Consider the following 15399-nt stretch of genomic DNA (forward strand, 5'->3'; position numbering starts at 1 on the left):
AAATAAAAATAACGATTAGTGAGAGAGAATTTATCTTAATTCTTGACATACTGATCTGTAAGGGTAACTCTAAGTGGACCGATAACATTTACCATACTATGGATATTTATGCCCATTGTAAGTCCAGATTCATTTGGACAAAATAATTCAAAAGGGACATTGAACATTATACTGCCGACTGCGATCATTTAATTGTAAAAGGAAAAAAATGTTGAAAAGAGAGTTTGACCATTTATAGAGCTGTTTAGTGACATTAGAGGGATGAAGTACATTAGGACCTTTAATATAAGAGGACTGCAGCAGTGGTTCCACAGATGCTTTATAAATCGGTGGTAAGTTAGTGTGAAATGTTTGGCACCCCAGAGTAACGCCTCTCCTGGTGGTTTGGGCTTTTGATGTGCCAGCTTCTCTTCGCACAGGACCTCTCAGCACGCTCTGCTCTGTGTCTTAGAACTCTCAGAAGATTGACAGGCTGGATGGGGCTCATGCACCTGAGCTGACCAAGCGAGTTCAGCGCCACGCATCAAACGCCTCCTTCCCAGCTGCCTCCAACAGTACCCCCAAGGAGGATATCAATGTGAGACTGAAGAAGCTAATCAGCGTTGCCCCTTGTATGTTGTTCATGAAAGGATCTCCTCAGGAGCCCAGATGTGGTATGTATGCGGATGGATGGCTTTCTATTTATCAATCTGGGGAAACCAAACTTTGTTGTATTTTTTTTGTACTTCTTGTCAGGTCGCTGGTGATGGACAGTAACCATCCAAGCAGTTCTGATTAGTAACACAATTGGGACTTCCTGAGGATAAAATTCAGAGTCTTAAGGAGAAACCTAGAATGACAGTATGTTAGGAACAATGACACAATTGACAATTCTTATGTTTGCAGCTACTCTGCTTAGTTCCCCCTTTCTTATGATAATTTGACCCCTGTCTCTTAGTGTCTGTCCTTGTCATCTGCATATGTAACCAACTAGGAGGAAGCTCTGGGCAGATCTTTACCAGGTCCTATTTTCAAAGCTCATTTGTTGTTCCATTCTGTATATGATATCCCTTTTTTGCAATTCCCCATGATCAGGTCAAGCTTTTGTCAATTATACCTTTGAAAATACGATATCGGCGTAGATTTAATAAAGATTCTAAAAAAAGAAAAGTGTAAGGTGTTGCCCTTAGCAACCAATCGGATTGTAGCTATCATGTTCTAGCAGGTATTAGACCAGCGATGGGCAGCCTGAAACATTTCAGGATGGTTTGGCCCTCCAACCTTTAAAAGGGCCACACATTACTCTTAATCTCCGTAATAAGTTAAAATAATTGATTTAATCAAAGAAAGAGACACCTATCTGTAATATGACATCAGCAGGCATTTTAAACAAGTGTTACAAGCTATAACAAACCCCAAGTGAAGGCTCAGAAGTCTGTAGGCCATCCTCTTGCCAATCGCTGTACTAGATAAATGAATGGTTGCTATGGGCAACACCTCCATTCTTCCCTTTTAGAAATTTTAGTAAATCTCCCCCATTTATAGAATTTACGCTTGTTTTGGCTAAAGTTTTGTATTTTGTCCGGAAAATTTTTAATCTGGTATTCAAGAAGTACCCCCCCCCATCATACACCAATAAAACTTATTCAGCGCTGACTCCAGCCCCATCTAGCCAAAATTGAGTGTGTCCCTCTCTGAGATCCATTCATTTTGCCTTATGCTAACCCCCCTCCCCCAGCATCCCTTCCTCTGCCTGCTGTCTGAGGCTCCCAAGGCTGGAGAATATTCAAAGTGAGTGTGGCTGATTTTTAAGCTCTGGGCGATGGGATGAAGGCTGCAAAGATTGATGGCTTGGATTTCAATGTTAAGGGTTAAGACTGCAGAATGTAATTGTTGTGCTTTGGGATATAAATATGTAGAACTGTTTTTATTTTTGTACTTCAACTAGGAAAGCTGAATAACTACACAATAGTATACACTCCTTTCCAGACGCCCTATTTTATCTAATGAAATGGGAGAAAACACTTTCTTGTACCTCCATCTTTCTCCTCCTGATAACTTTGCTGTTCTCATGAATTCCCCACTCAGTAGGTATTAGAGTTTGCATCAATTTTCTTTCAGATCTCTGAAAATATTTATGTTGCTATCGAGCTACTCGGGGAAGTAGTGTTTGTTATAACTCTACATTCACTGCCCAAGACCAGCGAGTTGATAGACTGTGCGTTCGTTCTGAGAAACTCTGCTCCACGTCTTGGTTTTGAACAACATTTCTGCCCAATATGCTTTGTTGGCCAGTAATCTTGTTGCAACATTGCATCAAAACCTGTCCTGCTTCACAGAGCATTGGAAAATGTTGTAGACAGGGATACCCTTCAAGTCGCCATCCACACTTCAAAAGGGCCGCGTGTTACCCATAATCCCTGAACAAGAGCAGGGACACAAAGCAAATAAGAAAAGCTGGGGCTGCCAGGGCATAAAGTTTAGAAAATAATTGACAAGGCATAAAGCGGGGATGATTTGGGGGCTGCAGGTGAAAGCTCGGAGGGCCGCCTGTCGCACCTCACGGATGGACATGCTAGACGTCCGTATACCTGATGACTCTTTGGGGTAGATTTAGCAAACCTTCTAAAAAGGAAAAGTGGAGGTGTTGCCCATAGCAACCAATCAGATTCTAGCTATCATTAATCTAGTTCATTCTAGGAAATGATAGCTGATTGGTTGCTATGGGCAACATCTCCACCTTTCCTTTTTAGAAGATGTTGCCCATAGCAACCAATCAGCTATCATTTCCTAGAATGAACTAGATAAATGATAGCTAGAATCTGATTGGTTGCTATGGGCAACACCTCCACTTTTCCTGTTTAGAAGTTTTAGTCTAACATTGATAACTGTTACCTTGTCTTTCAAATTGATTGTGCTCTGTTCTCCTAAAGAAGAATGGTTTAAACATCCTACTTGCATTTCCTTACTTTATTAATTTGACTGGACAACAGGACAGTGAAATCATGATAATAAAATAACACAAGTAAACGGTTATTTTTAAAACTGGTTAAATAACATTAGACTTTTATTCTAGTGGGAAATTATGTTAAGATTCCATTATTCGGCGTTATTCCATTTGTAAATCGCTGTTTCACCCCCTAATATTTTGGAAGTACAAAACCTAAGACCATGGGAAATTTTATTTGTCTGGGCATATAATATTATGTGTAGTTATTCATCTTTCTTGTTTTCAATACTAAAATAAAACCGTGCTATAGTTTTGTCCCAAAGCACAACATTTACACTCTGCAGCCTTAACCCTTAAAATTGAAATCCAGGCCATCAATCTCTCCAGTCTTCATCCCATAGCCTAGAGCTCAGACAAAGCTTTCTGGTGGGGCCAGTACAGTAAAAATGATTGAATGTATTGGAAACAGAATAACCAAAAGCAATCAGCCCTCAGCTATTTACTAATGAACTCCCAGATGAATGACACATTTCACAGTCTGTGTTTTACTCCAGGCTGTACATGAACTTAACACTGGAGTGGCTGTAGATAATAAACACTCCGCGGCACCTCACGCCTCCCCCCGTATGCAGATCGTGGCAGCATCACATCTATGGCTCTTAAGGAAAGCCCATATTTTAGCTCCGTCTATGGGAATGGAGGTCACATTAAGGGTATTCACGTACCGTGGGTTGTAAACATGATTCTGCTTAGACAAAGGGGGATTCCTTAATGAAGATGTGTGATTTGTGTTACGTTGGAAACGACACCAAGGATCTGGAAATAACAGCCTGGGATTTTTACCCACCATTGTTTTTTCTAGATGTTGGTCTTGGAAATTCCTAATGATCACCCAAACTGTATAGAGGCATTTAGAGGAGGATACCAACAAATCAATATTGTTGTGTCTCCTTAAATAGAAGTTTTAGAAACTTGCCAGATATGAATATCTTTTCTGGTACAAGCGAAAAATTGTCGCGCTAGTAGGTATTTTTATTCTTATATATAGACTTTAGACTCTCTCAATGTTTTATATATCAAAGCATCATTATCATTTAGTAAACAGGAGGGTGCAATCATCAGTGTAAATAGCAGTATCAATTGAGAAAAAGAAAGACTGAATTAAAATATTAATTCTCAAGTTTATTTTTTCTGATTATAATAAGTTATGTTTTAATGCTCATATTTTGATCTCAATAATCAATTTGTTATATAACTTTGAGACTTTCAGTGCACCAACATTAATTCAGCGTTTTTTTTTTTATTTCTCAATAAAGATCTTTTCTGTAAGGTGAACTTAAGACCAGCATTTTTTGCATTTATTTTTTCTGTGTATGTGCAATGTCTGTCATCATCTGCTGTTTATATAGCGCCACTGATTCCGCAGCGCTGTACAGAGAACTCGCTCACATCAGTCCCTGCTCCATTGGAGCTTACAGTCGAATATATACACACACACACACACACAGACAGAGATACTAAGGTCAATTTGATAGCAGTCAATTAACCAGACTGTTTTTGTATTGTGGAAGGAAACCGGAGCACCAGGAGGAAACCCACGCAAACACGGGGAGAACATACAAACTCCACAGAGATAAGGCCATGGTCGGGAATCAAACACATGAAAATATATATTCTTACATGTATTACCACATTAATCTAACATGAAGAAACCATTGTGATTACTATAGGGAAATATGTATTCTAGTCATAATATTATCTCTGTACAAGTTGCGAACCTCTTCTCCTAATGGGCTGACATCTTTCCTTGTGTTTCCTATGTTCATCCAGACCTGACCATGCCCCCAACAATGTTGTAACACACCCAAAATACCAACAACTTTATTGTACATGAATAAGATTGACAGGAGGACTTGTACAGGAAAACAGTTGGGTTGCTATTATGCCCCAGACTATTGGCCTAAAGCTGTCCATAGACCCTGCAATCCGGTAATATGTCCAAATCTGAGGATCTGGATGATTTGCCCCTGGACGGGAAGACCACATGCCCTTGTGTTTCAAACTCCCATTGTCCTATAGATTGTAAGCCTGCGAGCAGGGTTCTCTTACCTCTCTGTCTGTATGTATTACCCAGTATTGTCTTATCAATGTTTGTTCCCAATTGTAAAGCGCTACGGAATTTGCTGGCGCTATATAAATAAATGTTGATGATGATGACCACATATCCAGGTCTGACCGCCCAGCAGTGAAGACCTCTGCAGCTTGGTCTGCACATAACGTGACTGTAACATAAATAACAGCATCGCCTGTCTAACATGTCATTATTCATCTGGCCGAATGGTTGTCTGTAGTTGTTTAGAGACTATTGGGTGTATTTACTAAACTGCGGGTTTGAAAAAGTGGAGATGTTGCCTATAGCAACCAATCAGATTATAGCTTCATTTTATAGAATGTACTAAATAAATGATAGCTAGAATCTGATTGGTTGCTATAGGCCCGCATTTTAGTAAATATACCCCTATGATGTTGGACAAATTTGTCATAGAATGAAAAAAAGGTGTTGTCCAAGCAGGAAAGTATTGGGTAAACCTGTCCGGAGAGCACTAGTGGTTCAGAAATGCCCATGCTGCCAGATTAGTTCATGATTAAATATAAAAACCAAGTGTTTGCTCAAATCGTCCAGTGACCCCAACAGAGTGCCGAGAGCTGCTGCAACCACTTACACGTGTGTTACTACTACCCGATGTCATGGATGCTGTACAGAAAGCCCTACTTATGGCATATACAGTGTAATGAAAATACAGGTTGTTTATTTAATCTGCAATACTGTATATAACAATAGACTTTGAACCCCCCCCCCTCCCCCTCTTCCAGGATTCAGTAGACAAATATTGGACATCCTTAGCAAGCATAAGATCCAGTTCAGCAGCTTTGATATATTGTCTGATGAGGAAGTGCGTCAGGGACTGAAAACCTTTTCCAACTGGCCCACTTATCCCCAGTTGTACATAAACGGTGAGCTGGTTGGAGGACTGGACATCGTCAAGGTGAGCTGCAGCGCCGAGTGTCGTTATACTGCTGGGGAACGGCTGCTGTGTGTAACCCATGTTCTCATTTCTAGGAGCTGGAGGCATCAGGGGAGCTGATTACAATGTGCCCCAAGGCTCAAAGCCTTGATGACAGGTATGAGGCGTGTTTTATACTTACTGTGCATTCATTTCAACTGTGTTGGATAGATTTTTCCTTTGCACACATATGTATATGCTGCATGCACTCGTCCTGTGTAATTTATATCCTTCCTCCATGTATTGTTATTTGGGTGTCTTAGGCACATGAGCTATATGTCATCACAGTAGTAGTCACGGAACAATCTACATTAGACTTTATTTTCAGTGAAACGTCTTTATTAGTAACGTAGACTTTTACACTTCTGACATATCTAACCCGAGGGTGAGGATTTAAATATTTAGTCATGTTGTATTGAGAAACACTTTTTTATTTTTGTTATATTTGTTTTTTATAGATATGAATCTTCACATTTTCTTTTCCACCCTACAACTATCTTTTATATTTCGCGACTATGATGATCAATAAATACATTTTTTTAATACATAAAATCATTTTTTATTAGTTGAAGATATTGGATCCTTGAGTGACTACATATAGATGACTTTATTTCTCTTTTTTTGTCTAGTACATATTCTATATTCTGGAATACACCATCTATAGCACGATATGATGAGCGATGGATAGACTATAGAATAGGAGCTCTCTATTATCCCCTGTGCGGATGTATCGTTCCGTCTTTCTGTAATATTGTGCGGATCAGTTGCCGTACTGAACCTATGTCTACAAACCACACGCACCTGAAAGAACAATATTACTGACATCAGCTCATTGCGCCGTTGTGCTTTAAATTGATTTATTGTTATTTAAACTCCCTTCTGTAATGTGCTGCGTATTTTCCTCTCAGTTGGCTGTTTTAGTTGAAGTAGGGGAACAAGGTGGCAGTCTTTATACATTTTAAGTATATTAGTTCGTCAAACTTCTTAGTTTATATTATGTGCGTAGACTGAACAAATGGCATCCGATTGAAATAAATATTGGAAAACGCCACCTTTGAGGTAGAGTTAAATCTGGGAATTTTGCTCTGTTTAAAGATCTCTGCAGCACCGAGCTAAATCGAGTTTTCCCAGACTCTACTTTTAGCTCCTTTTATTATCTTGTTCTAACTATAACAGCTTAAAGTCCTATAATTTTCTCTAGACCAGAGGTGTCCAAACTCAGTCCTCAAGGGCTACCAGCAGTTCATGTTTTCAGGATTTCTTTAATCATGCACAGGTGAGTTAATCTTTTTGGCTGGGGCAGTAATTATCCCACCTGTTTCTAGGGACAGAAATCCTGAAAACATGACCTGTAGCCCTTGAGGACTGATCATTAATCTCCCAGTCTCCTGGTAACGCAGCTGTTCATCTTACTAGTTAGTGCGGCCAAAGCACCTTGTGTTCTATTGGAGGGGAGAGAACTATAGGGCGGAACTGCGTTAACGAAAGCCTAAATTATGAATGCCACCATGTCTTATTGCACACAGGACTTCCACACAAAAGTCCTGTACAAAAGACAGTTAAAAGCACCCTGACCCCAATATTTTCTTTTAACTGGCCAATTTAGCTGGGGATAATTGAAATGTCTTTTTATTTCTTTTTCAGACTCAAGGCACTTATTACTAAAGACCCAGTCATCCTTTTCTTGAAGGGGAACAAACAGGTATGTTGTGTCCTACGTGATTTTTAGTTTTTGTTTTTAGGAAAAGACTTTAGTATAATAACGTGGTTGTTTCTCATGTGTTTTCTAGATGGCTAAATGTGGATTCAGCAGACAGATTCTAGAAATTATGAACAACGCAGGGTGAGTTCCTGCACTCCCGGCTATCTGTCCTTTGCAAGACATAATTAATACGCTTTGTTTGCCAGTTGTAAATGCTAATGTGCAGCTCTGGTTATTGACAAAATGTCATTTTCGTCTCCTGAAGTTATTTTTCTTCATAGGCACAGGCTGGTGATTTCATTCCATTTCATAATATTCATTTGTGTTGCAGTGGAAAGTATTCAAACTCAATGGTATCACACGACAACAGATTCAATGACCTACTGATGGTTTTTGTCAAGTTAAAAGATCTTTAAATATGGATTTCAATGTCTGCTTGAGGGCAGTAGATCATTTGTCTTATATCTTTTAATGTCTTTACACAAGTGTGGATTTTATATACAATTTAGATGCATGACTATAAAAAATTAGAAGTTAAATGGCTTTATATGTTGGTGTTACTAAACTTTTAGGGGTAGACTTACTAAAATGCGGGTTTGAAAAAGTGGAGGTGTTGCCTATAGCAACCGATCAGATTCTAGCTGTCATTTTGTAGAATGTACTCAATAAATAACTAGATTCTGATTGGTTGCTACAGGCAACATCTCCACTTGTTCAAACCTGCAGTTTAGTAAATATACCCCTTAGAGGGGATGCCAATTGTCCGTGTGTCATTGATCTATGACCCCAAAAGAGATCATTAACCATAAACAGTACTGCACACATGACACTTGGATAAACCAAAAATACTTTCAGTGGACCCACTTTAGGTTCTGACCCACCGGTTACTGTATTTATTTTAGAACTCTAACTGTCTCTTCCAGTGGATCTAAGGGGCGGAATTCATTTGTGCGCAAAGTGCCTTTGGGACAGTCGGGTGGCCCCTCCGGCAGCGTAACATATCTGATGTTGGGGTACCCGAAATTGTGCGCAGCCGCGATGTTCGGGGGAACATTGATGCTAACTGAATTCACACTAAGGGCTAGATTTACTAAGCTGCGGGTTTGAAAAAGTGGGGGTGTTGCCTATAGCAACCAATCAGATTCTAGCTTTCATTTATTTAGTACCTTCTACAAAAAGACAGCTAGAATCTGATTGGTTGCTATAGGCAACATCCCCACTTTTTCAAACCCGCAGCTTAGTAAATCTAGCCCTAAGTGTTAAATATTGTTTTTGTGAGTTTAAAGCTTTTGTCAGATTATTCTTTTTAGAAGACTGGACCTTGAGGGTCATTTCTATTCCAGAAAAGCTCACCTGTCATTAATGGGTGGTTAGATTTCTTTTTTGACTTCTGACAGAAATACCCCCGGCACTTTGTTGCAAGTGAAGAAAAAACTGATTCTTGTACTTTTATCAGAATTTTAACCAGAGCTTCAAGTAAGTATCTGCCAGTGTGTTCTGTTCAGGACAACTCATCATCCAGACCAGTGTATTGTACTGCTGGTGAGCCAAACAAATAATACGTCCGGAAAACCTATCTAGGAAACACTCAGGGGCGCACGTAGGATTTTTAAGGGGGGGGTTTCTCCTCCACCCCCCCCTCCCCCCCCCGCTATGTAGGGCACTTTTTAGTGGAGGGGAGGGGTTTCTGGAGACCCAGAAACCCCCCCCTGCGTGCGCCACTGACACTTATATGCTATCAAGGTCCTGGTGTCACTCCTATGTAGGGAGGACCTGCTACTGACCACATCTAAGGCTCCGTTTTGGGTAATACTTGTGACAGATATTTAGTATAATATACTTTGGGAACTATATAAAGCATATTCCTGCTTGCTGTACCAGATGTTTAAAATCTAATGCCATTGATTGATTGTTTTCCTTCTCTTTCAGTGTGGACTATGAAACGTTTGATATTTTGGAGGATGAAGAGGTGAGCTAGAGCTGAAAGAAAACCACAAGGCATTTAGAAAATGTTATATATAGTTCTCAAAGCAATGGTACATCCAATCAATGTTTTATTTACAAGCGATTGGTTGGCAGTGAAGCCAGTTTTCTACCATTGCTTTGATAATATGTCCAGTCTGCAGCGCTGTTTATGTCATGTCAACAGATTGTTCAATTTTGCCTCAAGATGGTCATAAGGACTCTACATCGCAGTGTAACCTATACTGTACAATGTACAGGAGTCTGATACTGGCAGGATAGACCCCATGTATGTTGGGTTAGTACTGCCAGGGATTATTTTGTAGGTGGTTGTCACCATTGTCCGTTTTATCTGCTATAGGTAGCGTAGGATCTTGGGTCTGGTTTGTATTGGAACCACACACAAGTCACTCATAAGAAGCATAGCTGAATAATAATGATTTATATTGGCGTATCTGCTTTTGCTGACTGAGACGGACTACGATAGTTTCTATAAAAGTTTGTGGCCCAAATTGAGTAAATCTTGGAACCACTGTCTGAAGCGAAGTTCTTCAACATTTTAAAATATGTCTGCCCAATCAAACGGTTTCTTTTCATGCTGGAAAAGTGATACATATAGGCTGTAATACAAATAAGTAGTACCACTAGTTTAATCCACGGGAATACCGCTACAACAGCTGTCCAACCACACAGCAGGACAATCGCTAAACAACTTCAGATTCAGCTCCTGTTGAATACTTGTCCCAATGCTCTTTAAGCCCGATCTGGATGTTCTGTACTGCATATAATGGGGCTTTACCAGGGCTAGAGATGTAGATGGGGCGATTTACTTTACATAGTCGTGTTTAATATTCCTGTCTGTATATTGTTTTGCGCTTCCCTATTGTTTATATTTTTTCTTTGTCTTGTGTAAGGTTCGGCAAGGATTAAAGACTTACTCTAACTGGCCGACTTATCCTCAGCTGTATGTAAAAGGAGAACTTATTGGAGGTTTGGACATTGTAAAGGTAACGTATTACTAGTTTGGGTGCTAAGTGTATGTCAAGTATAAATTAATGCCATACGCTGAGTTTAGTGAGAGGTTATGTTATCCAAATTCCATTCAGAACAATGTGTTATCGGAACGTCCATGGGGAAACATTGCGCCAATATTCTGGTTGGAAACTGCGCTCATTTTTCCTTGCACGTGAGCGGAGATTCCCTACCGTAATGGCTGGCAATATGCGCAGCTGAGTAACACTGTGATGTCCAGCGGCACATCGTTGGCAGCTGAATTCTCCCCTAAGAATGGTTTTTAAAGCACATCTGTAGTTAATAAGTGGAGGCGTCTGTGCGCTAAAATAATCATGTTTCCTACTGAACTTATAAGCTGCGTATTGGTTTATGCCCAGCATGGCCGACTTCACTCTATACTACAGTGCAGAGGATTTAAGCTCACTGCAAAATGTGTTTTATTGAGCGACTATACGAAACTGGCTTGGTAGTTGATAAAGATTATAAGGGGGGGGGAATTCAATTGGCTAACGCAGCCTGTGCACTGCGTAATTACCGTTATTACAGTACTTTTAGCGCCGGCTTTCTGCCGGGTTAAAAGTACTGTACTAACGGTAATGGTTTTAACGCCACGTTACTTTTGCAAGTAACGTGGCTAATTGAATTCCCCTCTAAATACTCCTTTCAACTCTATATAAGGGAAATCTGTTGCAATTCATCATACTTTGTGATCCTTTATAAATTATACGGGAGTTGCTTTTCCCTCCTGCACTTTGTTCCGCTGGCATCTGTGTGAATGTGAAATGGATGTAAGTTAAAGAGCCAGAAGAATAATTGCTGCAACGTTCACACTTCAGTTGTGTACATACGTTTCCTATAGTCTCGCACTGCAGCAGTTTCTGTGTCAAAGGTTTTCTATTAATCTCAAATATTATCCGACAGATTGTCACAGTACAATCGTGTACAAACACTGTTTCACTGAGCTGCTAAGTATTGTGCTCTGCTATTATGCTGCTTGTTCTTCTATGGATAATACACTTTAGCTTAGATTGGCTGTCATTATAGCTGGCTGGGAGATCTGAGTGAAAGAAGTCTGTTTAGAAAACCTTCCTCTTAAGGGAACAACAGTGATCATGAGTTTCTGGATTCTTATTCAGACGTTCTCCCATGTCTGGAATTTGTCAGCTACTTACAGGTCTACGCTTTTTCCTGACCTGCTATAAAAACACTTACTAGATGTTTAACATTTCTACAGCTTATCATCTTGTCTGCAGGCAAAATAAAGCTGTACTTTTGACGGGTATGTGCCAATTGTATGCATCAAAAGATTGTACATAAAACTTTATATAAACTAAGAACGAAACAGGATTCAGTAACAGAAACCGTCACAACATCTGCATAGACCGTTACCCAGCCATCACCAGTGTTCGGGGTCACAGAACGCTGTATGAGTGTATATCTGCTCTTGCCCTTGCAGCATTGATAGGAGAGAGACAGCAGATGCTCATAGCGCCCAAATCATCATCATCTATATAGCGCCACTAATTCCGCAGTGCTGTACGGAGAACTCGCTCACATCAGTCCCTGCCCCATTGGGGCTTACAGTCTAAATTCCCTGACACACAGACTAGGGTCAATTTGCAGCCAATTAACCTACCAGTATGTGTTTGGAGTGTGGGAGGAAACCGGAGCACCCGGAGGAAACCCACGCAAACACAGGGAGAATATACAAACTCCACACAGATAAGGCCATGGTTGGGATTTGAACTCTTGACCCCAGTGCTGTGAGGCAGAAGTGCTAACCACTGAGCCACCGTGCTGCCCAAATCATTTTGCTTCTGGTCCTATCTCTCACCTCTAACGCTGTGACTGTTGTTCACACATAAATTTTTATTTATTTTTTTTAGACCTACTATGGTGTGAAAATACCATGCTTTTAAAGGGTTTTAAATTTTAATTAGTAATGTAAATTAGAAAATATTTTCTTTTGTACTTCAGGAGGTCACACTATTCTTCATATTTCTGTGCATCACTGATAATAACCTTTTCGTTCAATGTTTATTTCTGATACGGAGCTGCATGGTGCTACCAAAATTATTAGCGTTGTCCGGAATGAGCACCTTTTTTTTTTTGTTCCTTGAATAAACAGGCATAGGGGTCAAGCACTGAAGCTGTCCACTGAATTATCTTTGTTTAGAGACCAGTAAAGTCCCTTTAGGACACTAATATGTATCAAAGGCTGTATATTACGGAGTTGAATGATGTACGTAAAATAGTGTTTTAATAATGAAGTAATATGTTCTTACACTCCTCTGCAGCAGGTTATGATAACATGACGATCGGCTGCAGAGTACTGATAGACAGCTTAGTTGATGTATTTGGTTGTTAGCGCCCCAGTTATGCTGGTCTTACAGAGCAGGCGGTGTTTGTGACAGGGAAGAAAATAGTTACCAGCGCTATATTCTAATATTCAATAATGGATGAGTTCATGGATGATAAAATATATAGCATTTAATATAAAAATCAAATAATTCGCAAATAAAACATACATAAAATAAATGTCATACAATGCATAACATATAACATGGACCATCAAAACTGCAAAGTTTTTATGCCAAAAGGAAAAAATCCCTAGAGATCCATAATGTTTTTGGTCTCCAACTTGAATCAACAGCCCAACAATAATGATATGTATAATGACAACTCGATCAAACCAATAAATGAATATTTAAATGTTTTGTGCGTCCATCCGGACAAACTTGGGCATGGATCAAAAATAGAATGTAAACATGTAATAATCACAGCGATGTGGTGAACTTATAGATTTTCAGTGAACAAATAGTCAGATACCACATTAAATGAAAGCTGTATGTATCACCAGACCTGCTCCATTGAAACTGCAGCTGTGCTGATCATAAAACATTAGATCCAGAAATAATGAAAATCCATCAAAGTGGGTAACTTTAGGTGAGATAGACAAACCCGTATATACAACTCCCACAGATCTCCAATAAAGAAACTAATAAAAATATCAGGATCGGCAGTCTAAAGTATCCACACGGGAGATATACTCTGCCGTGTAGCGTGCACGCTAGATGTGACTGCTCCTGCAATATCCGGCAGTGTGCGATCTCCAAATACCTTGCATTCACTTATGTAGCGCTTTCCACAGCAAGTAGGGTAAATAAAAATCTGTCAGCACAGCGCTTATGGTGACATCCAGGAATGACCTCAGCAGGCATAAATAAACAATGCAGAAATCCAATAATCATAGTCTGACGCGTTTCATCGTAGCGTACGACTTCCTCAGAGGCATAAATGGGTGTTTGTGACAGGGTTGCAGACATGCACGGTACGGATTGTTTGAGTTATATCCAGGGGCAGGACCAGTGATGTCACTAACTCGCATACCTGCAGATCCCATCAGGACATCGCCCTAGAGATGTAGGAGGAGCTTCAGCTGTCTGTAGTACACTGGGGAGTTATTAATTTTAGGGGAATGTCAGGGTAACACTGAACAATGTATCTTACCTTCATCGTTCATATTTCATATCGGTGGTCTTGGGTAAATATTTAAAATTGAGTTTCATCACCCAGGACCTCTCTACAGATTCATAGTCGTTGGTGCACCTGGTTTTATTTTTTGGGGGTTCCCTTGTTATCAGATATGCAATAAATTCTATTGCAAACCATTTCTTGTATGGTACCATAATCAAGGCACATTGACACTTACGGTCCCAGAATTTTAGTGTTTCTCTCTCCCCCTGAAGACCGGAGTATATCTTGTGTGAGTGAGGGTGCATTTCCAATACTGGACCCCATTTACCTGATAAAGGACCCAAAGTTTGTGTGTCATACAGATGACAATAATTGTTCAATAGTCGTCACTGTTAGCACAGTACCTGGTCGAGGATTCACTGTAACAGACTGACTGCTGTTACTGTTGGCCTATATGGTAGATACAGGGTGGCACAGTATTTACTTTGCTGTTTTTCTTTAGATTTATTTTATTTACCCAGTGCCAATTTATCCTGTTATAATGGTAATTAAAGGATTTGCTGGGAATGTGCATTGGGGGTGTATACTGCAGCCCTTTCAGAATGTACATATGGCTGCACGGTTATATAGTTTCAGAACATTGTTAGTTTGATTACTTGTAAGCATATATAAGAATTGGCATAAACAAACATTTTTTTCATTTTTCTTTCTTGCAGGAGTTGAAAGAAAGCGGTGAACTGGGTTCAGTACTGAAAGGAGGACATTAATGTATGGTTGGGCTAGAGATGAAACCATATGTAGACCAAGGATTCTTTTGATTTATCCTGATCCTTTGGACCTTGTACCTGGATCATCCGTAACCTTATTCTGTCTGTGTCTTTATTCTTTAAAAGGTCATGGTCTGTACAGGATACAGTTTATTTGGAATTAGGGACAATAATGCTTGTACACATTCATGTGAAATCTACTCGTACTAAACTTACCAAAAATATTTTAATTTAATAAACATTGTTATAATTTCATGTTACTGTTTTACAATTCTTAAACGCTAAGGAAAATACAGACTGATGGTACTCCCTCAAGTTAATGACGCCTTTTATTTCCCTTCCCTGAAGCTGCTCAGAGTTTGTAGAATGGACACCAACTTGGTCAACGATATTAAAACAATAGATTGTTCTCCACAAGGCTTGTTTTCTTATCAGCTCGTCACTGAGTTGCTGTCAACACGTATAGATTAATGTTACTCATTG

At 39.7% G+C, this 15399-nt stretch overlaps 1 protein-coding gene across 1 annotated transcript in view; it reads left to right on the plus strand.

The window, feature by feature from the left end:
• Positions 1-15171, plus strand: part of GLRX3 (glutaredoxin 3) — a 25439-nt gene extending 10268 nt beyond the window's left edge. Inside the window, exons 4-11 of the mRNA XM_075216028.1 lie at positions 452-653; positions 5804-5976; positions 6051-6112; positions 7639-7696; positions 7785-7837; positions 9626-9665; positions 10573-10665; positions 14866-15171. Of these exons, the coding sequence (XP_075072129.1) occupies positions 452-653; positions 5804-5976; positions 6051-6112; positions 7639-7696; positions 7785-7837; positions 9626-9665; positions 10573-10665; positions 14866-14916 (732 nt within the window). The 3' untranslated portion in view covers positions 14917-15171. The remainder of the gene's footprint in view (positions 1-451; positions 654-5803; positions 5977-6050; positions 6113-7638; positions 7697-7784; positions 7838-9625; positions 9666-10572; positions 10666-14865) is intronic.
• Positions 15172-15399: the final 228 nt, after the last annotated feature.

This window comes from Mixophyes fleayi, chromosome 6 (genome assembly GCF_038048845.1).
Source record: "Mixophyes fleayi isolate aMixFle1 chromosome 6, aMixFle1.hap1, whole genome shotgun sequence".
In the NCBI taxonomy this organism is placed as follows: Eukaryota; Metazoa; Chordata; class Amphibia; order Anura; family Limnodynastidae; genus Mixophyes; species Mixophyes fleayi.